The 25809-nt window shown below is 46.5% G+C and overlaps 2 protein-coding genes across 2 annotated transcripts in view; one reads left to right on the forward strand and one right to left on the reverse strand.

Annotated features, from left to right (window-relative positions):
• Window positions 1–5227: 5227 nt before the first annotated feature.
• On the forward strand, window positions 5228–8940 carry LOC310667176 (pseudouridylate synthase 1 homolog; the record flags this gene model as incomplete). Its single annotated transcript, XM_083418896.1, has 4 exons — window positions 5228–5363; window positions 6149–6286; window positions 6665–6767; window positions 8921–8940. The coding sequence occupies exons 1-4, from the start codon at window positions 5322–5324 to the stop codon at window positions 8938–8940; spliced, it is 303 nt and encodes a 100-aa protein (XP_083275022.1). The 5' UTR covers window positions 5228–5321.
• Window positions 8941–16489: 7549 nt separating this feature from the next.
• LOC310667177 (uncharacterized protein) overlaps window positions 16490–25809 on the reverse strand; it is a gene marked incomplete at its 3' end in the record, with an annotated part of 50286 nt that continues 40966 nt past the window's right edge. Inside the window, exons 3-6 of the mRNA XM_083418897.1 lie at window positions 17077–17375; window positions 16829–16908; window positions 16652–16705; window positions 16490–16496 (exon numbers count right to left, since the gene is read on the reverse strand). Coding sequence (XP_083275023.1) covers window positions 16490–16496; window positions 16652–16705; window positions 16829–16908; window positions 17077–17375 — 440 coding nt within the window. The remainder of the gene's footprint in view (window positions 16497–16651; window positions 16706–16828; window positions 16909–17076; window positions 17376–25809) is intronic.

Below are 25809 nucleotides of genomic sequence, written 5' to 3' on the forward strand. Positions count from 1 at the left end.
GGTGTAAGGTGGAGGTCAAGGGAGGGACAAGGACAAACCTGATACTCAGGTGTCCGCCAGAAAAACCTCCCAGTTTGTGACACACACACCCCCCCCCCGGAGATGAAGAGAAAGGGATGCTACTTACAGTCTGCCCATGTCGTCCACACAAACACTAACTAAACCCTAACTATCTAAAAATAAAAATATATACAATGCACAGGTGTGCACAAAAACAAAAAAATAAAAAAATAAAAATATTAAAACAAAGAACAAAAAATAAAATAAAATAAATAAAAGTGTTAAAATAAAAGAATAAAAGAAAATCAAAATAGACCAAATCAAATAAATCAAATCAAAGTAATAAATGAAATCAAAATCAAAATAAGAAAACGGAAAAAAAACAAATCACTAAATCTCCACTCTCGCCAACTGCCACCACCAACTGCCACTACCACCTCTCTCGTCTAAACTCTCCTCACTAACCCACAATGGCCGCCTGCAAGTCAGTGGCTTTTAAAGGAGAAGCAAGAGATGTCACAAAGGAGGGCGGGTCCTTGTCACCGTGGCAACCCTCCCACCAGGACCTGGCCCCACCTGGCCCTTCCTGAGTGGTGATGCTCCTCTGTCAGAACTCGGAGGCACCTGCTGTTCCGCCTGCAGAATGCTCTGATCCCAAACTCTCTAGCCCTACGACTGGCTCTGCCACGATAAATCCATTTGTTTCTAAGGTGCTTGGTGGCTCTCTTTTTCTATGTTTGCTGCGGGGGGCTTAATAATATCACTACCCTTCCGCACTCTGTGGATTAAGCAGGGGCATGGATTTGCAAGCATTTGTAACTTCTGCCACATAATTTTCAGGTGGAACTCAAATCAGGAGAGAAAAGGGTAAATGCAGCCTGCTCTTTCCATGTGGGGGGCACATTTCGTGGTGCATGCAAGTTGAATGGTGGGCCATAACATTAAAGGCAGGAACGTTGTGGACCTGTCCGGCCTAAGTGGGGAAAGGAACCATCAAATTCGCTCATAAAACCTCTCTGGCATGGGAGCACATGAATTCCAGAGACATGGGCACATGAATGTTTCACAGTCTGTTGTTTTTCTGCGGAATTCACATTTGGAAATATGCCCAGTCGACTGCAAAGAGCACATACCTGCTTCTTTCCAAAGGAGTGCTAAAATCAATTAACAAGTCCTCAAAGAGGCAGGCCTGTTCCAGTCCCCACTTCAGATAGTCTCAAAGGGTAAGGAAGCCAGTGCAAATTTATCTGCAATTTCAGCAGAAGTTGTGTCTCAAGAGTGCTGCGGCTAACTTTGGGCTGACCAAAATTCTGGCACCTTGGCTAAGTGTCCTGGAGCATGCACAGAAATCCTTGACCTCCAAGGGGGATATAGCATTTCAAAGACCACAGGGCAAATATGCTCCTGAGCATATGCAGAATCCTTTTCCTCTGGTGAGGTGTGGGGAACCTTTGGCCACCCCAGCTCTTGCTAGACTGCAACTCCCGTCAACTCCAGCAAGCAGGAGTCCAGAAACATCTGGAGGGCCAGAGGTTCCCCACACCTGAGCTAGGGACTGTGCAGGTATCTGTGGATTCTGGAGTCCCAGAATTCGCCTTAGGTATTTTTCCCCCCATGGATGTTAGTGACTTCACCTGCCTGATGCTGCATAGGAGGTGACCTAGGATGAGATGGCTGGCAGGTACTCATGCTATGGCTTGGCTGACTTGCTTGCACAGTAAATGGGAGACGAGTACTCAGTGTGTAATCTGATCACAGTGAAGAACGGGAGCAACTTCCCCAAATCTCTTGCTAAGCAGCAAAACTCTGTATTGCTGCGTCTGCCTGCTGGCGTTCACAGCAGAAAGCCATTTGTACTTCTGCCTCTGTTCTGGTCTCTGAATGGAAGCATGGTTCGTATCCCACTACTGACACCAGTGTCTGTTGACCCTCAGCTGTGGATTCCAGAGTTTTGCAGGAATGGGTAACTTAGCAGCATTTTAAACAGCTCTTGTAAAGTTGGAAAGGACCACAAGGGTCATCTAGTCCAACCCTCTGAAGTGCAAGAATCCTTGTGCCCAACATGGCATGGCTTCCACCCTGGGATTAAGAGTCTCATGCTCTGCAAACTGAGGCGTATGTTCTGGTATAAAATAAAAATAAATTCAGCTGCTCTTAAGAAAGACCCTCAGCTGTGGATTGTTGGTTGACACTGCAGGGGTGTGTGTGAGAGAGTACAGATCCTCCAAGCGTCATTCTGGTTTCTGAGTTGATCCCGGAAAGTCCCACTTTTCCTTAGGATGCCCCTATTTTCATTGGAGAAATGTTGGAGGGTGTGGTATGATGTCCCTGTTTTGATCAGAGAAACGTTGTGAGGGCATGGAGTCGTGTGATCCTGGAGCCAAGAAGATCAAGTAACTATGCAACCTTTAGATGGCAGCTGAAGGCAGCCCTGTATAGGGAAGTGCGTAATGTTTTCTTATGTTTTTATGTATGTTGGAAGCCGCTCAGAGTGGCTCCGGCAGCCTTAGTCAGATGGGTGGGGTATAAATAAAATTATTATTATTATTATTATCATTATATTATATCATTAATATTATAATATTTTTATCATCCAATATTGTTGTTGTTTAGTCGTTTAGTCGTGTCCGACTCTTCGTGACCCCATGGACCAGAACATGCCAGGCACTCCTGTCTTCCACTGCCTCCCGCAGTTTGGTCAGACTCATGTTTGTAGCTTCAAGAACACTGTCCAACCATCTTGTCCTCTGTCATCCCCTTCTCCTTGTGCCCTCCATCTTTCCCAGCATAAGGGTCTTTTCCAGGGAGTCTCCTCTTCTCATGAGGTGGCCAAAGTATTGGAGCCTCAGCTTCACGATCTGTCCTTCCAGTGAGCACTCAGGGCTGATTTCCTTAAGAATGGATAGGTTTGATCTTCTCGCAGTCCATGGGACTCTCAAGAGTCTCCTCCAGCACCATAATTCAAAAGCATCAATTCTTCGGCGATCAGTCTTCTTGATGGTCCAGCTCTCACTTCCATACATCACTACTGGGAAAACCATGGCTTTAACTATATGGACCTTTGTTGGTAAGGTGATGTCTCTGCTTTTTAAGATGCTGTCTAGGTTTGCCATCACCTTTCTCCCAAGGAGCAGGCGTCTTTTAATTCCGTGACTGCTGTCACCATCTGCAGTGATCCATCCAATATTATTATTGTTCTAAGAATTTTAAGGTCTTACATATATAAAATAAATGTTCATAAATGTACCAAGCACCCCCTCATATCTATATACCACATGTCTGAAGCCCACAGAAAAAGTCCTGAAAGCATTTTGTCCCTTCCAAATTTACCTCAAATATTGTCTCCTCATCGTCTTTTTGCTCTCAAATCCTGTCTTAAGGGCACATTTAAGATTTCCGAAATTAAGTAGTTATCATCACAAAAGAATAGCCAGGCTCTCCAGGTAAATCCATGCAGGGGTTTCCTGCTGGCCCCTTCTCTGATGTATGAGGTATTGGGAGTGGTCTTGGGTTACACCCCTTCTGTGATGTATGTATGGGGCTGGTCTTGAGCTCCAGGGCGGGGAATTTCAAAAGTTTCTTCGTATAGGAGTTTGCCCACCATTGTTCTGGATCCCTCTCCCCCTTTGTGTGGGGTGGAGCACCCTGTTGCAACAGTTCAATAAAGATCAGGCTTACGAGCTGCTTTGCTTCTCACCATTCTCTGCTTGGCCTCTGTTATTTCCTCCTACCGATAGAGAACCTACCAAAGGACTCTAGATGACCTCTTGGGGACCCCAGAAGCGAAAAGGAGTTGCTCTTTTTCTTATAACAATATCATGGGATAGGACGTCCCTATTTTGCGTGGGAGAAACGCTGGAGGGTATCTGAGCGCGCACAATATTTGCCAACGCTGCTGGACGGGTCCCGCTCCCCCGCAGCCCCAGCCGCTTCGCCCGGGGGGACGATGCCCGGGAGCGCGCATTCCCCCGCCCGCCCCGCGGCGCGCTCGTCCTCCCCGCCGGCTCCGGGCTCCTCCCCTTCGCGAAGCCGGCGCGCTGCTGCGCTCGGCCCCGTTCCGCCCCTCCGCGGCTGCCGTAGTCGGCCACCGCCGCCGCCGCTCTCCCTTCCCTTCCCTTCGCTCCCACGTGGTTGCCGGGCAGGAGCAGCTGCGGCGGCGGCGGCGGAGTAAGTGGCCGGAGCGGCTCTTGGCGGAGGGCAGGCGCGGGGAGCGAGGGGACCCCTTGGTGGAGGAAGGAAGGAGAGGGAGAGGGACCCCGGCTGCGCCCCGCTCGTATGCCCTTCCTAGCCTGGCTGCGGTCGGGGCGTCTGGCCGCTCATTCCCTCGGGAGAACAGCCAGGGGCTGGCGGCTGAACGGCATGGCTAGCGTAGGTATCGCCTCTTGATCTTCATCCGGGAAATCTTCCTTACAATATGACTTTGATCAGCTGGCGCTTCTTCAGAAAGGTGTTCACTTCAGGGCGCAGGAAACTGCCTTGATGCGGAGCTAACTCAGGACTTGCAGGGCTTGAGAGAGGGGACCTGGAGATGCCACCGGGGGGCGTTCGGCATCATCGCCATCCTAGTTCTTACTATTAATTAAATTTCTATACCGCCCTTCATCCCAAGATCACTGGGCGGTTTAGGAAGACAAAGATTCATACGGTAATAACAAACCCAATCCATACAGAAAAAGAGATTCAGTGCAGATAAAAAGATAAGATGCATGCCACTGGACTACAGCCTTTTCCTATGCAACGTGGTGTTTCTGTTGCTTTATATTCCGTTCTTTTTTTAAAAGTGTAGTTTTACCTCTTTGTCCCCTGAATTGCAGGGATTCTTCTGTTGTTGATGCGTTACCTGATCTTCAGAGATGTGCATTGTGAGCTGCGACGAAGTTGCTCGTTTTAGCTTGGCGTATGGCATTGCGTTGAATGATGATGTCTGTATACGTATCTGTATGTGAAGCAGAATTAAAATGCCACCAAAAGCCCCAGTAGCTCCTTTTGGACTTACTTGCTTGATTGCCTTAAGAAAATTGTCTTTTGTCAGTTGATTTTGAGTGATTGATTCAATATCTGTGTAAAGAAGGTTTCTGTGGCTGACGTGCCCTTTAAATGAAGGACTTCATTAGCTTTCGGATGATCTCTTCTAGTGCTTTGCAATGGCCGAGGAGGCCGGCAACCAAGCCAAGAGGCTGAAGAGCAGCTGCAGCAACATAGAGGAGGCAGCGGAAGAAGCTTGAAAGCAGGAGGAAAACTGGCATGAACCGAAACGGATCAAGACCAGTGGGGAAGAGGTGGAGGACGGGGTGAAGAGGTTCCCCAAAAGGAAGGTTGTGATGCTGATGGCATATTCAGGGAAAGGCTATCATGGGATGCAGGTGAGTGGTTCAGGTACCTATGCTTGGGGAGTGTTTGTGGAGTTACCAGGCTAATTTGTCATTGGCCTTTGTTTAGGCATGTAGGTATAAGATGAGGATGGGGATTGGTGGTTTTGCTGCTGCTGCTCTGTTTTGTCCACCTATTTATTTATTTAAAGCGGTGGGGAACCACTGGCCCTCCATATCTTTGAGGCTGGTGGGAATTCTAGTCCAATGACATTTGGAGGGCCAAAGGCCCCATGCCCTGTGATTCACACAGGTGAATACCACTGCTTCCCCCTGTGCTATAGGGAGCCTTCACTGCCTTTGTGACAGTAGAATTTGAACACAAGGCTGCAGAGCGGAAGAAAAGCAGGGCGACTCCCATCTTGCCTCCCTTGAGAGACCAAGTGCCTTTGGGTCCCCTCTTAGCCACCACTTTTAAGACTTGGTGTCTGAGTTTGCTTTCCTCCCTTCTTCCTCTCATTTCCTCTCATTTCTTCCTCTCATTCCTCCCTTCTTCCTCTCATTTCTTCCTCTATTTTCCCCGCAAGTGCCATGTCTTCTAGATTGCAAATCTGAGGGCAGGGACTCGCCCACTACTGATGTTTGCAAGTTCTTCCTTTTAGCTAAAGGGCAGGCTAAAGAAACCAGACCAGTTACCACGTTAACACCTTTCTTTGATCCATCCCAGGAGCTTGTGCCTGGTCTGACTTCCTGATCCTTAGCTCATCCTTTGTAGCAGCCAGGCAGCTCCAGCTCTGGCAAGTGAGATGCATTCAATCGTTTCTTCTTTTCCATTCCAGCGCAATGTGGGGAATGCTCAGTTCAAGACGATTGAGGATGACTTGGTGACAGCCCTCATTCGATCAGGCTGCATCCCAGAGAACCACGGTGAAGACATGAAGAAGATGTCTTTCCAGAGATGCGCCCGGACAGACAAGGTGATGCGGTTTTGTGTGTGCGAATGGGAGTTTCAACAGCATGGAGTGTCGGTATTGTGGATTGCAGCCCTGGGGAGCTCCTGTCACACAGTGTAGAAAATACTGAGCTTGATGGGCCAATGGTCTGACTCTGTATAAGGCAGCTTCTTATGTTTCTATATGTGGCACCCTAACACATATGTAATATACATGGTCCCCAGGTTATGGTTTGGCATAGAGACCCTTGCATTCTTCAACTCAGTTCCATTTTGTTTGCTTTCAGATTATGCTAACTTCCTTAATCCATGCTTAGGACCCTCAGCCCATCACTGTCTGATGGAGACTTTTCTGGTTCCCTCCTCCCTGTTGATTTTAATCCCTACCTGTTGATCCACACAGGGTGTATCTGCAGCTGGGCAGATCGTGTCGCTGAAGGTCTGGTTGATAGACGATATCTTGGAAAAGATAAACCACCATCTTCCTCCTCATATACGAATTCTAGGTAAGGGAGTAAATAACAGGAGCTTTTGCTTGTGGGCCTTGATCTCGGTGATCTCACCTTTCAATCTTTCATAAGCAGAGCAATAGGGATGAGCCCTTCTCGCCAGCTTGTAAATGCATAGGCGTGGTGGGCCTTGGTGTTGAGGGTGCTTTGAGTTAAGCTCTGTGACATCAGAAGACCCCTCCTGTCCCCCAGGTGCAGGAGTAGCCAACCTGGAGCCCTGCAGATGTTGGACTCCAGTGTCTATCAGCCCCAGCCAACATAATCAGGGGTTAGGGATGATGGGAGTTCTCATCCAACCACTTGACTACCCGGCTCTTCTGGATAGACTCCAGAAGGGACCTACAATGAATTAGGAACACCACGTTTCCTCATTGGTATCCACATGAGAACAGAGCATTTTAGAGCTCGTTAGATGACCAAAATCCTTGCCAGCTTTCTTAAGAAATGCCTTTACTGAGTTGCGTTTCCAAGTGATGCCCGCTGCAGTCTTGGATGGCCGCTATAACTAAGGTCCCGTACACAGACAGACTTTGTATTTGTGGTCAACCACAGGTGAAAGACATCACTCATTATCTGTTAACCTGCCCCTTATATAGGTTTCTGAAACCTTGGTTCTCAAGGACAGCTCAGTCGGTAGAGCATGAGACTCTTAATGTCAGGGTCATGCGTTTGAGCCCTCTGCTGGGCGAATAGTTCCTGTGATACAGGGGGTTGTACTAGATGGTCCTCGTGATCTTTTCCAACTCTACAATTTTATGATTCTGTAAAAGCATGATAGCAGAAAGGGTTTGGTTTCTTTTGAGTGACAGTAATATCTTTGTAACGCACAAAGTAACCCCTTCAGGCCTCCCAATCTGGCCCTCGAGACTCTCCCCAGGGCACACCCCTCCCCAGTACTGCTTTGCACCCTCCTTGAGTGCTTTGCCAGGCTAGAATGAACCCTGGGAATACCTGACTTGCCTGGATGGGGGTTAGAGAGGGGTGTATATAAACTATCGCCAGGGGTAGGCAACCTAAGGCCCGGGAGACGGATGCAACCCAATTGCCTTCTCAATCCGGTCCGCGGACGGTCCGGGAATCAGTGTGTTTTTACATGAGTAGAATGCGTCTCTGGGTTATTATTGGGGCCTGCCTGGTGTCTTTACATGAGTAGAATGTGTGCTTTTATTTAAAATGCATCTATGGGTTATTTGGGGACGCAGGTGGCGCTGTGGGTTAAACCACAGAGCCTAGGACTTGCCAATCAGAAGGTTGGCGGTTCGAATCCCCATGACAGGCTGAGCTCCCGTTGCTCGGTCCCTGCTCCTGCCAGCCTAGCAGTTCAAAAGCACATCAAAGTGCAAGGAGATAAATAGGTACCGCTCCGGCAGGAAGGTAAACGGTGTTTCCGTACGCTGCTCTGGTTTCCCAGAAGCGGCTTAGTCATGCTGGCCACATGACGCGGAAGCTGTACGCTGGCTCCCTCGGCCAATAAAGCGAGATGAGCACCGCAACCCCAGAGTCTGCCATGATTGGACCTAATGGTCAGGGGTCCCTTTACCTTTTATGGGTTATTTGTGGGGCATAGGAATTCATTCCCCCCCCCCAAAATACAGTCTGGCCTACCACATGGTCTGAGGGACGGTGGACCGGCCCATGGGGAAAAAATGTTGCTGACCCCTGAACTATCCTACTGTAAAAAAGAAAATTTTGCAATCATTGCTTTACCCACGATTGCCCCTGTCATGTGGCGGCTTGTGCAGAAGGGAAGGCACCCCTCAGGCTCAAAGAGGTACCCCAGCCCTGGTTCACAAAACAGGAAATGAGAGGGCATACTATGCATTGAAAGCATATCTCTCTCACCCACCTGCTTTCTGGGAACTGTGGCTTACCCAGAGCTACAGTTCCAGCACCCTTAAGCAAACTACAGCTCCTGGGATTAATGGAGGAGAGTGGTGTGCACTAAACGCATGGCACCCATGGCAGGCTTTGCAATCTCCCCTAAAAGCTTCCTCCTCCTGCAGTTCCACAGGTCGGTTTGGAGGTGCAGGCTGCCCTCTGCTGCTCAGTCCTAGCACTTCGGGGAAAGAAGATGAGATTCTTGCAGTGGCAAAAGAAGCTCCATCTGCACCAGTCTCAAAAACGGCCTCTTTTTTCACTTGCTCCTTCAGCTTTTTCAGACAAACCATAGGATGTTTATACTGATCGGATTACATGCCGATTACATGTGAAATCTGCCTTTCTACTAGCTGGCACAGTGAAGGTTACACAACCAATTAGAATAGGTGGCGATTTGCTTGGCCATATGGCTTTTGGGTTCTCCAATTCCCCCCCCCGTCTCTTAACTGCAGTTCTTTGCTGTTTCCTATGCCCCTTCCAGCTAATCTCTGCTCTGCTTTCTTTTCTGCCTCGTTTCTTTTATGTTGCTGCCGCCAATCATTTCTGGGTGCAACTTTCTCTTCTGTCTGAGGGCAATTTACTTGGAAGAAAGTCTCTTTGCACTTCGTGGGGTATGCTTCTGTGTTGGAGTGCCTGAGACTAAGGAACACAGGCTGGAATATCCTTTATTATTCACTTGTAGGATCGCTGATCGTCGAAGCGCATTGTTAGCTGCATTCAGAGGTGAAGTTTAGCTGGAGTGCAGTAGCAATCTAACGATGCCCTGAAACCACAGGCATTTTCCTTATTTTCAATAGGAAACAATGATGGAAGGAAGCGTCAGCAGATTTTATGCAATGCTTAAACATTGAACATGGGCTTTTTAAAAAAATGAGCAACATGACTCTAGATCTGAAAAACTAATAGGCAGAATTTTTGGCCCTGGTCTAATGATAGGTGAGAACAGTGAACAGACCCTCCATAGTTCTACGCTTCAGGGTTTCAGCAGGCAAAACAGATTTCGAAAATGTGTATTTTCAGCTGTGGTGCAGGTGTGCCTAAATTGATTGTGGGCATTTCCTCCCACTTCTGGTGAGCCAGGGCGGCTCAGCAACGCAAATGGTTGCTTCTGGTGGAGGCGAGCTCCTCTTTCACCTTCACAGAGCCGCCATCCCTCCAGGCAATGGGAGTCTGAGTCCAACCCTGGCAGGCATGTCCAAAGTCTGTTTCAGGGGCCGGTCCACTGGTTGGTTGCAACCAGCCCCTGTGGCAGTTTATTTCATGGGCTAAAATCCTAAAAAACCCTGAACTTCAACCCTAAAAAAAGCTCAACAACTTTGGGGTTAAATCTACCACAGCACTGACTGCGACATGGTCACTCCCTGGTGGTGAGCAAAGAGGACCTGTAGCCAATCTAAGGTTCTGCACTTTGGCAGGAAGAACCAGCTGCACCAATATGAGATGAGGGACACCTGGTTTGCTGGTAGGGAAAAGGATCTAGGGATCTTAGTGGACCACAAGCTTAACATCAGCCAACCTGAGAGTGATGCAGCAGCAGCAAGAAATCCTAATTCTATTTCAGGCTGCAACAACAAAGGTGTCCCAATGAATGGAAAATAATAAGACAATGAAATTCAAGACAGTAACAATTTATTGTGCATTTATTCATAATCCATTAAAAAATATTTATTTTTATTCCATTCTCTTCCAGTTCTTTTTCTTCTTAACATGTGGAGTTACATATATCCTAAGGAACGGAAAAACCTAAAATTCAGTGAGATCTTTTGAGGCAAAATAATGTTAACAATTTTCGGATCTCTCTCTGTCCCCTGCCCTGTCCTGTCTTTTGCAAAACAAAGGTGCTACCCTGTGCCCAGACAGCAAGACCCTCCCCCCTCGGCCTCCCTGAGGTGGTCCAGAGGAAAGAAGAGCAAGGCATAAGGCCCCAGCTGGGCTGCAGGAGTTGCCAGAAGGAGGCCTACAAAATGCCACCCAGCCATCTTAGGGACTCCACTCGGCATCTGTGTAGGGTTTACTCGGGAGCCTTGTCTTCCTCTGAAGCCATCCGGTGGGATCCCTGTCAGTGTTTGTAAAAAAAAAAAAAAAAAAGGAAAGGGTTCTGACCTCCCTTTGTCTCCTCAGACCCTTGTCGGCATAAAAGAGTCCACAAGAATATCCTTGCAGAGTGCTTTCTGCTTTTATTCTTAAAAGACTTTGTGCAAAAGCGACTGACCAACTGTACACAACTCAACACTACCAGCTTTCACTAACTAACCAACCAAACCAACACCAAACTAACATTTTTCACTCTATATATACAACCCGGTGCAGACCGCTGACTCATGCTGACCCAGCTTTTTTAAGCATTAAAGAAACAGCGGCCATTTTAGCCGTGACACCCCTTCTGTTTCTTAAATGCGAAAAACCCCAACAGGTCAAATACATACATACATACATACATACATACATACATACATGCATACAGTACACTATATACATAAACCCAGTTTTGTCATCAATTAATTATGGCATGTTGCTGGCAAAGGCTTGGTAAACAAATCAGCAATATTATCCTGTGATTGGCAATACTCCAGTTTGATTACCCCATTCTGTACACAATCTCTAACATTTGCATGACGGATAGCAATATGTCTTGATGCGGATTTCATTATTTCCAAGCCCACTAACGCAATGCACGATTGGCTATCTTCATACACTTGGATAGGCAAATCTACTTTACCATCTAGATCTTTTAGTATCTGTATAAACCACATGATTTCATTGCATGCTAGCGACAGGCTCCCATATTCTGCCTCACAGGATGAGGTCACAACAAATCCTTGTTTCTTTGACCTCCATCCAATTATGGAATTGGCAAACATCATAACCATTCCACTTGTAGATTTTCTAGTAGCTACACAGCTTCCACAGTCCGCATAAACAAATACTTCTAGTTTTTCGTCTTGTGTACTAGATATCTTCAAACATACATTTAATGTCCCCTTCAGATATCCGATAAGCCTTTTCAAAGCACACCAATCCGCAGTACTGGGTTTAGATACACGTTGGCTCAGAACATTTGTAGCACATGCAATGTCTGGCCTTGACCACTGGCTTAAATACAGCAGTGATCCTATTTTTGAGTGATACAACTCAGGCTGATCAAATTCATCCTCACACACTGTCTTTGGGAAATCTGGTGCCATGGGAGTCTGAACTGGCTTGCAGTTTTCCATGCCAAACTGCTCTATCAAACGAAGAATGTTCTCTTTCTGGCTCAATAGGAAGCTTCCATCAGCTTCCTGACTTACTTCTACTCCCAAGTAATTGCTTACAGGCCCTAAGGCTTTAAGCTTAAACTTCTTTTCCAGTTGACTTGTGAGCTTCTGGATCTCATCTGTGGAACTCCCTGCTACAAGCAAATCATCTAAGAGCGTTAGATATTTGTTGCCTGTCCCCTTGGTGTACAGACATGGATCAGCCACACTCCTTTTAAAACCAAGTTTTACAAGGGCTTCATTTGAATACTGGTTCCAACACCTTCCACTTTGTTTGAGACCGTAAACAGCCTTTTATAAAGGCCAGACTGCACCATTCCCTCTTCAAACCCAGGGGGTTGCCTCATTAACACTTCATGGTCTAAATTTGCACGCAGATATGCAGCATCAACATCAAAATGGTGCACTGCTAATTGTCTTGCAGCAGCAATAGAGAGCATTAAACGAAAAGTTTCACTCTTTACAGTTGGAGAAAACACTTCATCATAATTCTCCCCTTTAATCTGAGTGAAGCCTCTGGCTACTAATCTGGCTCGAAAACGTGGTTCCCCAGATGCAAGGGTTTTCCTTTTCTAAACCCACTTGCATGACACCAAACACTTTGTTACGATTAAAAGAGTCCATTTCTTCTTTCATAGCTTGTTCCCACAAAGCACGTTCTCTAGGGGGGAAGTCTAAGACTTCATTATAACTTTGTGATTCCACACAACTCACATTGCATATTCTCACTCCTCCTAGGGTCAAACGCTGAGGAGGTAGGCCCTTGTTTGAACGCTGGGAGCGTCTAGGTACAACTACTTCTTCTTCCCCCCTTGTCTCTGGCTCTTCTTCCTCTTCCTCTAGAGAAGCATTATCTATTGCCACATCTTTTGGAGAAATCTGTGCCTCCTCCTCATCCTGCTCCTGTGTTGCCAATGGCTGAGAAGAAGCCTCTTCTCTTACTTGCAGAGGCAGTAGGCAATCTGGGTTGGCATGGATCGCAGTCCATCTGTCCTGGTCAGCAAAGTCTGTGCTTTGTGACAGAACCACGCGTTCTGGGCATAAATTGAAACGCCACCCTTTGCCATAGGGCTGATATCCCACAAACCGCAGTCTCTGCGCTCTAGCCCCCCCCCCCCTTTCTGGCGCTGAGCTTTGGGGATATTTACATGTGCCCAAGAACCCCAGTTATGGAGCATTGTCCACTCTGGTTCTTTCCCAAACAACACAAGATAAGGAATATCTTTTATAGAGCTAGACCAGGTTCTATTAATCAAAACGTTTGCTGCAAGGAAAGCCTCACCCCACAGCCTATGGTTGTGGCCCAATCCTGCATCCACTAGCAGGCAATCCTTTACTGACTGTATTACAGCCCCACGTCTTTCACAAAGACCATTTTCAGCAGGGCTATAAGGGTTAGTCAAATGGTAAGTGATCCCCTTACGTCGCAACCATGCTCCAAATTGTTTGTTCAGAAACTCTCCACTCCTATCTGTTTGCAACTGCACAACAGGGCGAGCGAAGAGCTTTTCAGCTTGGGCAACCCATTCTCTGAATGTGGGGAAACACTCCGATTTCTGCTTTAACAAAAACAACCAACTAAATGTGATTTATCATCTGTTACCAGAAAAGCGTAGGGACGCGGGTGGCGCTGTGGGTAAAAGCCTCAGCGCCTAGGGCTTGCCGATCGAAAGGTCGGCGGTTCGAATCCCCGCAGCGGGGTGCGCTCCCGTTGTTCGGTCCCAGCACCTAGCAGTTTGAAAGCACCCCCCGGGTGCAAGTAGATAAATAGGGACCGCTTACTAGCGGGAAGGTAAACGGTGTTTCCGTGTGCGGCTCTGGCTCGCCAGAGCAGCGATGTCACGCTGGCCACGTGACCCGGAAGTGTCTCCGGACAGCGCTGGCCCCCGGCCTCTTGAGTGAGATGGGTGCACAACCCTAGAGTCTGTCAAGACTGGCCCGTACGGGCAGGGGTACCTTTACCTTTTTACCAGAAAAGCATATCTGGCACCCCTTCAGTCTTCTGTGGAAAAGGGCCTATCACGTCACAATGGACAAGTTCTAAAACCTCTTTAGATACTCTGTCACTTTTAGAAGCCATAGGCTTCCTCTTAGATTTGGCCATTTTACATACATTGCAATCTAGGAAACAGTTACAGCTATTTACTTTTAGGTTCTTGCACACCTTCTGCATCTCTGAAAGAGCATGGAAATTGGCGTGACCCGGTTTTATAACCCATTTTCCAACTTTGCATGGCCACATACCTGAGTTCCATTCTTTATCAGACAACCATCCTGCGTGAACTTAACACTATACCCTGCATTAATCAAACAGCTTACAGACAGTAAACAATAGTCCAAACTGCTGACAAACAGAGTCTTTGGTAGAGTAGTGTTCAAGCACTGCAGGAAACATGTTCCCTGGCCATCAATCTTGCTTCTACGACCATCAGCAAGATAGATTGAGTCTTTTCCATCAGCTGGCTTCCCCGGGGTCTTAAAGTCCTCCCAACTGTTGCAGATAATCCTGCTGCTACCAGCAACCATGTTCCTCGAGGTATCTTCCTCTCCTCTCAAGAAAATGCAGACACAAGTTGAGCAGAACGTGTGTTCTTCTTCCTTGAAGAGAACCCCTTCTGCTTACATTTCTGCGTCGATTGCTGTCTCTGCTCCATGTCGTCTCCTGGAGGTCTTGCTCTGCATTGACGTTGGAGATGCCCAGCTTGGCTGCATCTGTAGCATCTCCTCACCGCCATGGCCAAGTCCCAAACTTGGCGTTCCCCCATTGGCAGATCCTGCTGCTGGCCCCCTCGGCTGTAACTCCTCCGCTCTTGGAGTTCAGCCTGTCTATCTGACCTTCTTTCTGCTTCTTCGGTCAATCTTCCAACCACATACTCAAGGGTCAGATCTCAGGGACGCATACTCTCCATGCTGTTAATCACAGGCAACCAACTTTCAGGCAAACTTGAAAGGGTAATGTAGGTTTGATCAGTTTCATCCTAACGCTTACCTCTCTGCTGTAGTTGAAGAAACAGAGATTTCAGCGTTTGAAGATGAGTTGCCAAACTCTCACCTTCTTCTATAACAGTCCTGAACAGCCTTTTGGTCAGAGAAATTATAGTTCCAGCAGTTTCTCTGACATGCATTGCCCTTAATAAATTCCAGCACTCAAACGCTGTGCTGGCATTTGCTACATGCAATAACTGAGAGTTGCTCAAACACAGCATAATTTGGGCATGAGCCCTTTCATCCAGCCGTCTTTTCTCAGGAGAGTCCCGTCTCAAAACCTCAGTTTCAACACAGTCCCATAGTCCATCTCTCCTTAACAACTGCTGCATTTTTATTGACCAACTCAGCCAGTTGCTTTCTGAGAGAAGCTCAAAAGGGATGCCTCCCCCAATATTTACAACTTGGGAAGACTGGAAATCTGCCATCTCTGCTGGTGCTTGCTGAGCCCCTTCTGTGGGGTCTCCAGCAATCTCTCCTGACTCTCTCTTTAGAGTCCGACTGGACAGTCCTGGCTGGCACTCACCGGCTTCTAGCTGCTGCCTCTGTTGACCCTCAGGTCCTGCCTGGCTCTGCAACTGGTGTAGCCGCTCTGTGAGTCACCTACTGTGGTCCGCTAGCAGTTCAAACTGTTCCAGTAGCCGACGCTGAGTGCTTTCCTCATCCTCAGATCCTAGCCGCTCCAGCGTCGCTGCAGACAGTTACGGCTATATGTCCTCAATGATGATGTCATCTGGATGGAAGAGAATGAGAAGAGAATGAAAATGAGATTTCCCCACAGGCCTTTAGTCAAAGGGCGCTGTCTCCAAGGTGTGGGGCTTACCTTCTTTTGGCTTCCGGCGGAAGCATGCCAGTTCTGGCCGAATGACAGTCATCTGCAGAGGAAAGAAAAATCGGGGTCAGATGGGAGCAAGAGAGCACAGAAGCAGCGCCAAGTCAGGAAGGACAAGTCTCCCTCTGTCTTGGGCCCAACCCCTTGTTCCAGAGGACCTCCCTGGGCCCTGCAGCCCCCTGGGCGGAGGTGGAAGGGCAGCAGCAGGAAAGGGGGCAGGAAAAGCCTCTGGCCTCATCCTGGCCCCCAGGGACACACCCCGCAAATTCTGTGCTAAAGATCACTTGGGGATGTGATCTTGTGGGGGATGGAAGTAACCAAAGAAATGAATAGAAGAAGGCAAGGTACTTACTCTGAGTTTGGGATACTTCCGGGCAATGGCCAGCAGCAAGGAGATGCTGCTGGCCGCAAGTTGTTGCGCCTCCCCACTTTCGCCCAGGGCGTATCCTCTGAGGTCCTGCAGGAGGAAAGAGCATTTCAGAGTCAGGGGCCAGTCTGGGCCAAAGCGGCCCCCACTGCCCCCACCACGGAGTCCCTGGCACTTCTGGACCATGAGGGGATGCCAGCTTTGGTCTTGGACCAAATTGGGGGCCAAATAGGCTCTGTGCCCCAGAAATGGGGCAGTCCGTTGGGTAAGGGAGGGGAGGGGAAAAACCCTAAAACCACCCCTGATGCCATAGGGACACTTACACTGAGCAGCTGGAGGAGGGTTCCAGGGTTGGGTGACTCCATAAGAAGACTGCCCAGCAGAAGGCGGAAGTGCCTCTTCAGTTCCTGTGGGAAAAGAGAGAAGAGAGTTTGAATGCTGGTTGGATTCTGCAAGGGTGTGGCGAAGAGGAAGAAAGAGAATGTGAAGTCAAAACAAAGGACATACTTCTCTCTTCTCCTCCTCCTCCTCCTTCTTGGCCCCAATCAATACGGCCTCCAGCATCCTGTGCAGGATGGCACTAAGCATGTCAGAGGTGAATTTCGGCCTCATCGTGCTGCAGAAATGAAAGGGAGAGGGTTAGAGTCTCCCTTGCCCCGTTCTCCCTCCCGCCTGCTCTTTCCCCCTGGAGTTCTGCCCCCCCACCCACAACCCCATCGATGCCAAAGACCCCACTCACCTTAGCTGGAGGAGGGCCTCCAAGGCAAGGGCCAGGGTCAGGGGCCGATCCCTGAAGTGCTCCAAGGGCCCCAAGATGTCCTGGAAGAGAACAGAGGAGGAAAATCAGCTCCCACCCCAAACACCAGGCTTGGCTTTGCAGGGGAATGGCAACCCCATGGCCTAAGCCGGCAGGGTCCTCCTCCCCACAGATGCACAGCCCCTTCCCCCCACCTCCCTGTGGGGGTCCCTCACCCCCCCATCACTCACCAGAATTTTTTGGGCTGTCTCCTCCTTGGAGCACGTCAGGGATCGGAGCCCCCTGAGCTCCGCTGCCTGGCAGCTCTCAATGACCCCCAGGATGTACCGCTGTTCGTCCTCCAGCAGCTGAAATGCAAAAGTCAGGCTGTCAGTTCCTTGTGAGGAGAGGGCTTCTCCGCATCTGAGAGTGCAGAGTGGGAGGCAAAGAGCCCGGGGGACAGCGGGGGGGCAGGTCTGAGGGATCCAGTCCCTGCTCTTGTTTTCTCCAATACTCACCCCTCGGGCTGGTATTCTGAACCGCAGCAGAACTGCAAACAGAAGGACATGGGAAGAGGTGAGTCCTCTTTTGCATCCTTGGACCAGTTGCCCCCCATGCCCATCCCTGCCCTCCTCTGTCCAAAAAAGGAGGGCCACTGGCTTACCTGGTGCCACGGGCTGCTCTGTGTCTGGCTGGGGGGCCACCCTGTGGCAGCGCCTGAAAAGGCGCCTTAAGCACCTGATCCTAGAAGAGATGAGTGGAAAGAGTGACTCAGATGCTGGCAGCCCCAATTCTTGGGGGGTGTTTGGGGGTGAGGAGGGGAGTCTGGAGAATACAGTGAACCACTGCCGAATTGGCAGAACAGAAATGCGTATGTGGAGCCTAATTGATCCTTGCCGGCGCACTCTGACCAATTCCTTCCATCTCTCTGCAGTTCAGTGACCTGAAGGGGCATCATCAGAGCCTGAAAGAGGCAGCCCAAAGCATGAAGGGCTGGCAGAGAGAGAAAGGAGGTCCCAAGTGCTCTGGGTTCAAGAGCTACCGCCATGTCAGGGCCCAGAGAGCCTGGCCCCCTCATTCATGAAGTCAAGCAGTGTATAAATTTCATGAAGCATTGTTACCAGAATTTTTGGAAAGGGTGGCGGGGGGTTTCGCCCTCCAGCAGGCACCATACCCCACTCCGACTGTACCCCAGATCAACACCTTCACGCCTGCAAATGTCCCCACATAAAACATCCTGACACAGTCCTTTCCTTTTTCTATTCCAAAGGCTGCCATAAATAAGGGTAGAACATTTGCCCTAATGAAGGCTGAGCTTTTCGCTCGCAAGGCACTCAACCAATCAGCTCAGACTATCCAAATATCCAATAGCAACCAATGAGCGCCACGAAACAGTGCCCTCCAGCACAAAGCACTGACAACAACAACAGAACAAAGCACACAGGCACTGCAGCTGCCAACCAGCCGTAGCCTCTGCTGTACAAGTAGGAATTCCCACTGGGAAAAGGGGAAAGTCAGAACCAGCCATGAAAAGCATTCTTGGTCCATTGAAACTAGTCTTTCAAGTTTCAGTCTAGGCTCTTGAACTACCAACCCAGCTGTACGCTTGTGAAACATGGACCACTTATAAACGCCATCTCCAACTCCTTGAAAGTTTCCATCAATGGTGTCTCCGAAAAATGTGACACATTACTTGGGAAGGCAGGTGAACTAACACCAGTGTCCTGGAAGAAGCAAAGATCACCAGTGTTGAAGCAATGATTCTTCAACACCAACTTTGTTGGACTGGTCATGTGGTTCGGATGCCTGATGATTGTCTTCCAAAGCAACGACTCTATTCCAAACTTAAAAATGGAAGGCGTAATGCTGGTGGCCAACAAAAGAGGTTTAAAGAATATCTCAAGGCCAATCTAAAAACATGTTGTATAAACAAAATATAATACAAAATAGAATAAGAGAGGCTAAAATCAAGCATTTACAAGAAGAAATAGGCAAACAAGAAAAATTATTAGCGAAAACACCAAAAAACGAGATCACAAACCAAACCATTAAAATATTACAAACACAGCTCTCAACACTCTTAAATGATGAAATAGAAATAATAATAATAATAATAATAATAATAATAATAATAATAATAATATCTTTATATAAAATGGATGAACAAAAATCATTTGAATTTGGAAACAGACCAGGTAAATTACTTGCATGGCAGATAAAGAAAAGACAGGGAAAGACAAATAAAGTAGTATATGAAGGAAAAGCAGTGGAGACGGAATAAATAAATGCTTTGTTAAATACTTCACCAATGTATATAAAAAAGGTGCAGAAACTCGACAACAAATTATAAAATATCTTCAAGGAAAACAAATCCCAAAAATAGGTGAAAACAGACGGAAGCAGCTAAACGCACCAGTAACAACAATGGAGATACAACAAGCAATTTCCAATCTTAAACTGGGGAAGGCTCCACGTGCAGATGGACTATCCGCGATACACTACCAAAGGTTAGAAGATGCTGTAACAATGCCTTTTAAAAAATTAATGAACGAGATCATGCAAGAAGGAAAAATACCAAAGTCGTGGCAAGAAGCCAATATTGTATTAATTCACAAACAAAGCACAGCTAGAGAATGAGTTAACAATTACAGACCCATATCATTATTAAATAATGATTATAAATTGTTTGCGGGGATATTAGCAAATAGGGTGAAATCGGTCCTAAAGGATGTAATAGACCAAGACCAAGTAGGATTCCTCCCAAATAGGCATATAAAAGCAAATATGAGAATAGTAATTGATCTAATTGAATATTTGGAAATGAGACCCAAGAAAAAAGCGACGTTTATGCTAACAGATGCCGAGAAGGCTTTCGATAACCTATCAAGATCGTTCCTTCAGGAAGTAGCAGAAGCAGTAGGACTGGGTGAAAACTACTGCAGAGCAATAAACACAATATATGAAAACCAGCAGGGATGTTTAATAAGAAATGGTGAAAAGACGGATCCTTGAAATATAGAGAAAGGTACCAGGCAAGGATGCCCACTTTCACCGTTCCTTTTTATACTAACTTTGGAAATCCTGATTTTAGAAATAAAGAAAGAAAAAGAGATAAAGGGAATTACATGAGGCAAGGATGTTTTCAAAATTAGAGCTTTTGCGTACAATATTATATTAGCACCTGAGGAGCCAGGAACCAGTCTAATGAAAGCATTGAGGATAATGAATGAGTTCGGGAAAGTAGCAGGCTTCAAGATAAATATGTCAAAAACAAAACTTATGGTAAAAAACATACAGGAATTAGAAAAGAGCGAACTACAGGAGAAATTGGGTTTGGAAATTGTTACAAAAGCAAAATATTTTGGTATAGAATTGACGATGAAAAATATTAATCTATTTGGAAACAATTATGAAAAAGCCTGGAAGGAAATTAGAAGAGATCTAGAAACCTGGAGTAGATTAAAGCTGACATTAATGGGGAGAATATCTATAATTAAGATGAATGTTTTACCCAAAATGATATATTTGTTCCAAACAATACTAATAATAATGAAAGAAAATTGTTTTGATGAGTGTCGAAAAGATCTAACAAAATTCATATGGCAAACCAAAAAAGCCACGCATAAGGTATAAACTATTAACAGATAAAAGGGAGAGAGGAGGACTGGCATTACGAAATCTAAAATTATATTATGAAGCAGAAAGTCTGGTGTGGCTAAAAGAATGGATTACATTGGAAAACACTAGTTTTTTAAATCTAGAAAGTTTTGACAAAAGGTATGGATGGCACGCCTACCTAGCATACGAGAAGGTTAAGGTACATAATGGCTTCAAAAATCATATCACTCAGAAATTCATTGTTTAAAGTTTGGAATAAACTTTAAAGTTTTAAAGTTTTGGAATAAACAGCTATTAGAGCCACAAATCCCTTTATGGATCTCTCCATTAGAAGCCCATGCAGTTAAAAAACACAATATGAATTCGAACTGGGCAACATATAGACAAGTACTGGAAGAAGACCAAGGAAAGTTAAAATTAAAAACATATGAAGAATTAAAACAATATGGGATGGATAATTGGCAATATATACAATTAAAAAGTGTCTTTAAGGCAGATCAAAGAAAAGGTTTTGCCAAAGAACAATCGCTATTTAGCACCATTATATTTCGAAACAATAGGAAATTATTATCAAAAATTTACACTATTATTGGACTATGATTTGATGAAGAGGTAAAAGAAACAATGGTCAAATGGGCACAAGATATCAGCCATACTATATATTTAGAACAATGGTAGAAACTCTGTCGCGAGGATATTCGCTTTGCCCACCAACCTGAACAGATGAGCTTTGGGATTTTTTTATCAAGGGTTTGTTTAGCATTTTCTTAAGTTCCTCATGTATTATTCCCCAAAACTTCTTTATTTCCTTGCAACCCCACCACATATGAATTATCATTCCAGGTTCTTTGTTACATTTCCAACAAAGGTTGGATTTGAATTTATAAATTTTGGCGAGTTTAACTGGTGTTAAATACCACCTGTAAAACATTTTAACCAAATTTTCCTTTATCGTATAGCAGGTGGTAAAGCGAATATCCTCGCGACAGAGTTTCTCCCATTGTTCTAAATATATAGTATGGCCGATATCTTGTGCCCATTTCCACATTGTTTCTTTTCCCTCTTCATCCATAGCGATTGTTCTTTGGCAAAACCTTTTCTTTGATCTGCCTTAAAACACTCTTTTCTGCTCAGAAGGAAGATGGCGACCAGAAGAGGCACTTGGGACATGGCTAGGGGCAGCCATCATCCCTGAAGCATGAGACCACAGCAACCCTTCTGCTGGGGTGATCATCACTGCCCTCCTGGTCTCTGAGTGGCAGACAGGTAGCCATCTCAAGGACAAGAGTGGATCTGAAGGAGGTGAGGACAGGTGACCCCACCTAGCCCCGAAGTCACCCCCCCCCCCGCAACCAGGCCTCAAACTGTCCAAAATTCCTTTTCTCTCTTCTAAAAAATCCACAGCTAAAGTTTTCCTCTGTTTTCTCACAAGATGCTGTTGAAAGGCAAGATGTTACTCTTTTATCAGTACGAGAGAGCTTCAAAAAGCTCATGAATAGACTCTGTCAAGCAAGCCTGAGAACTGAGTCTTATCTCACTCTAGTTGCAGCATTTTGAACACGCTGAACCGCAAGGCTCCGCCGACCCCCCCCCCATGGCTTCTCATCCCCCTTTCCTGGGAAGAGTCCCAAGACAGGAGCTTTCTGTTCATGCTCAGAGGCAGGACTCTTGAGGAGGAGGAGAAGAAGGGGAGGGAACTGGAAGGGAAATATATATCTGTGCAAATGGCTGTGAACTCGTGCTTGTTTTGTGACTATATCACACTTGCTTCTGCTACCAGCCGGATGGCAGAATAAAGCTTTTTCTCTGAAACTATTCCTTGAGTGTCTGCTGACTCCCATTTCCCTTTCCCGGGCGCAAAGCTCTTCTCACCCAAGGCTAAAAAGGCTACAGATCCAACCTACATGGTTGGGGGACTTGGCCAGGACAATAGGGGGTACTCAGCTTGGCTGGGAAACAGGAACATGTCTATATTTTTCTTTGTTTTACTGAATGGGTGTAAGGTGGAGGTCAAGGGAAGGACAGGGACAAACCTGATACTCAGGTGTCCACCAGAAAAACCTCCCAGTTTGTGACACACACCCCCCCCCAGAGATGAAGAGAAAGGGATGCTACTTACAGTCTGCCCATCTTGTCCACAAAAACCCTAACTATTCCTCTATTAAAAAAATAAAAATATATACAAAAAAAAAATAAAACAAAGAAAAATAATAAAATAAAATAAAATAAAATAAAAAAATAAAAGTGTTAAAATAAAAGAATAAAAGAAAATCAAAATAGATCAAATCAAATAAATCAAATAAAAGTAATAAATGAAATCAAAATCAAAATAAGAAAATGAAAAAAAAAAAACAAATCACTAAATCACCAACTGCCGCCAACTGCCACCACCACCTCTCTCATCTAAAGTCTCCTCACTAACCCACAATGGCCGCCTGCAAGTCAGTGGCTTTTAAAGGAGAAGCAAGAGATGTCACAAAGGAGGGCGGGTCCTTGTCACCGTGGCAACCCCCCCACCAGGACCTGGCCCCACCTGGCCCTTCCTGAGTGGTGATGCTCCTCTGTCAGAACTCGGAGGCACCTGCTGTTCCGCCTGCAGAATGCTCTGATCCCAAACTCTCTAGCCCTACGACTGGCTCTGCCACGATAAATCCATTTGTTTCTAAGGTGCTTGGTGGCTCTCTTTTTCTACGTTTGCTGCGGGGGGCTTAATAATATCACTACCCTTCCGCACTCTGTGGATTAAGCAGGGGCATGGATTTGCAAGCATTTGTAACTTCTGCCACATAATTTTCAGGTGGAACTCAAATCGGGAGAGAAAAGGGTAAATGCAGCCTGCTCTTTCCATGTGGGGGGCACATTTCGTGGTGCATGCAAGATTAATGGTGGGCCATAACATTAAAGGCAGGCGCGGTGGGGACCTGTCCGGCCTAAGTGGGGAAAGGAACCATCAAATTCGCTCATAAAACCTCTCTGGCATGGGAGCACATGAATTCCAGAGCCATGGGCACATGAATGCTTCACAGTCTGTTGTTTTTCTGCGGAATTCACATTTGGAAATATGCCCAGTTGACTGCAAAGAGCACACACCTGCTTCTTTCCAAAGGAGTGCTAAAATCAATTAATAAGTCCTCAAAGTGGCAGGCCTGTTCCAGTCCCCACCTCAGATAGTCTCAAAGGGCGAGGAAGCCAGTGCAAATTTATCTGCAATTTCAGCAGAAGTTGTGTCTCTAGAGTGCAGCAGCTAACTTTTGGCTGACCAAAATTCTGGCACCTTGGCTGAGTGTCCTGGAGCATGCACAGAAATCCTTGACCTCAAAGGGGGATGTAGCATTTCAAAGACCGCAGGGCAAATGTGCTCCTGAGCATATGCAGAATCCTTTTCCTCTGGTGAGGTGTGGGGAACCTTTGGCCACCCCAGCTCTTGCTAGACTGCAACTCCCGTCAACTCCAGCAAGCAGGAGTTCAGCAACATCTGGAGGTTCCCCACACCTGAGCTAGGGACTGTGCAGGTATCTGTGGATTCTGGAGTCCCAGAATTCGCCTTAGGTATATTTTTTATGTTAGTGACTTCACCTGCCTGATGCTGCATAGGAGGTGACCTAGGGTGAGATAGCTGGCAGGTACTCATGCTATGGCCTGGCTGACTTGCTTGCACAGTAAATGGGAGACGAGTACTCAGTGTGTAATCTGATCACTGTGAAGAACGGGAGCAACTTCCCCAAATCTCTTGCTAAGCAGCAAAACTCTGTATTGCTGCGTCTGCCTGCTGGCATTCACAGCAGAAAGCCATTCGTACTTCTGCCTCTGTTCTGGTCTCTGAATGGAAGCATGGTTCGTATCCCACTACTGACACCAGTGTCTGTTGACCCTCATCTGTGGATTCCAGAGTTTTGCAGGAATGGGTAACTTAGCAGCATTTTAAGCAGCTCTTGTAAAGTTGGAAAGGACCACAAGGGTCATCTAGTCCAACCCTCTGAAGTGCAAGAATCCTTTTGCCCAGCATGGCACGGCTTCCACCCTGGGATTAAGAGTCTCATGCTCTACAAACTGAGGCGTATGTTCTGGTATAAAATAAAAATAAATTCAGCTGCTCTTAAGAAAGACCCTCAGCTGTGGATTGTTGGTTGACACTGCAGGGGTGTGTGTGTGAGAGTACAGATCCTCCAAGCGTCATTCTGGTTTCTGATTTGATCCCGGAAAGTCCCGCTTTTCCTTAGGACGCCCCTATTTCCATCAGAGAAATGTTGGAGGATGTGGTATGATGTCCCTGTTTCCATCAGAGAAACGTTGTGAGGGCATGGAGTCGTGCGATCCTGGAGCCAAGAAGATCAAGTAACTATGCAACCTTTAGAAGGCAGCTGAAGGCAGCCCTGTATAGGGAAGTGAGTAATGTTTTCTTATGTTTTTATGTATGTTGGAAGCCGCTCAGAGTGGCTCCGGCAGCCTTAGTCAGATGGGTGGGGTATAAATAAAATTATTATTATTATTATTATTATTATTATTATTATTATCATCATTATATTATATCATTAATATTATAATATTTTTATCATCCAATATTGTTGTTGTTTAGTCGTTTAGTCGTGTCCGACTCTTCGTGACCCCATGGACCAGAACATGCCAGGCACTCCTGTCTTCCACTGCCTCCCGCAGTTTGGTCAGACTCATGTTTGTAGCTTCAAGAACACTGTCCAACCATCTTGTCCTCTGTCATCCCCTTCTCCTTGTGCCCTCCATCTTTCCCAGCATAAGGGTCTTTTCCAGGGAGTCTCCTCTTCTCATGAGGTGGCCATAGTATTGGAGCCTCAGCTTCACGATCTGTCCTTCCAGTGAGCACTCAGGGCTGGTTTCCTTAAGAATGGATAGGTTTGATCTTCTCGCAGTCCATGGGACTCTCAAGAGTCTCCTCCAGCACCATAATTCAAAAGCATCAATTCTTTGGCAATCAGCCTTCTTGATGGTCCAGCTCTCACTTCCATACATCACTACTGGGAAAACCATGGCTTTAACTATATGGACCTTTGTTGGTAAGGTGATGTCTGTGCTTTTTAAGATGCTGTCTAGGTTTGCCATCGCCTTTCTCCCAAGGAGCAGGCGTCTTTTAATTTCGTGACTGCTGTCACCATCTGCAGTGATCCATCCAATATTATTATTGTTCTAAGAATTTTAAGGTCTTACATATATAAAATAAATGTTCATAAATGTACCAAGCACACCCCCATATATATATATACCACATGTCTGAAGCCCACAGAAAAAGTCCTGAAAGCATTTTGTCCCTTCCAAATTTACCTCAAATATTGTCTCCCCATTGTCTTTTTGCTCTCAAATCCTGTCTTAAGGGCACATTTAAGATTTCCGAA

Source organism: Podarcis tiliguerta, assembly GCF_965153285.1.
Source record: "Podarcis tiliguerta genome assembly, chromosome: 16".
Taxonomy (NCBI): domain Eukaryota; kingdom Metazoa; phylum Chordata; class Lepidosauria; order Squamata; family Lacertidae; genus Podarcis; species Podarcis tiliguerta.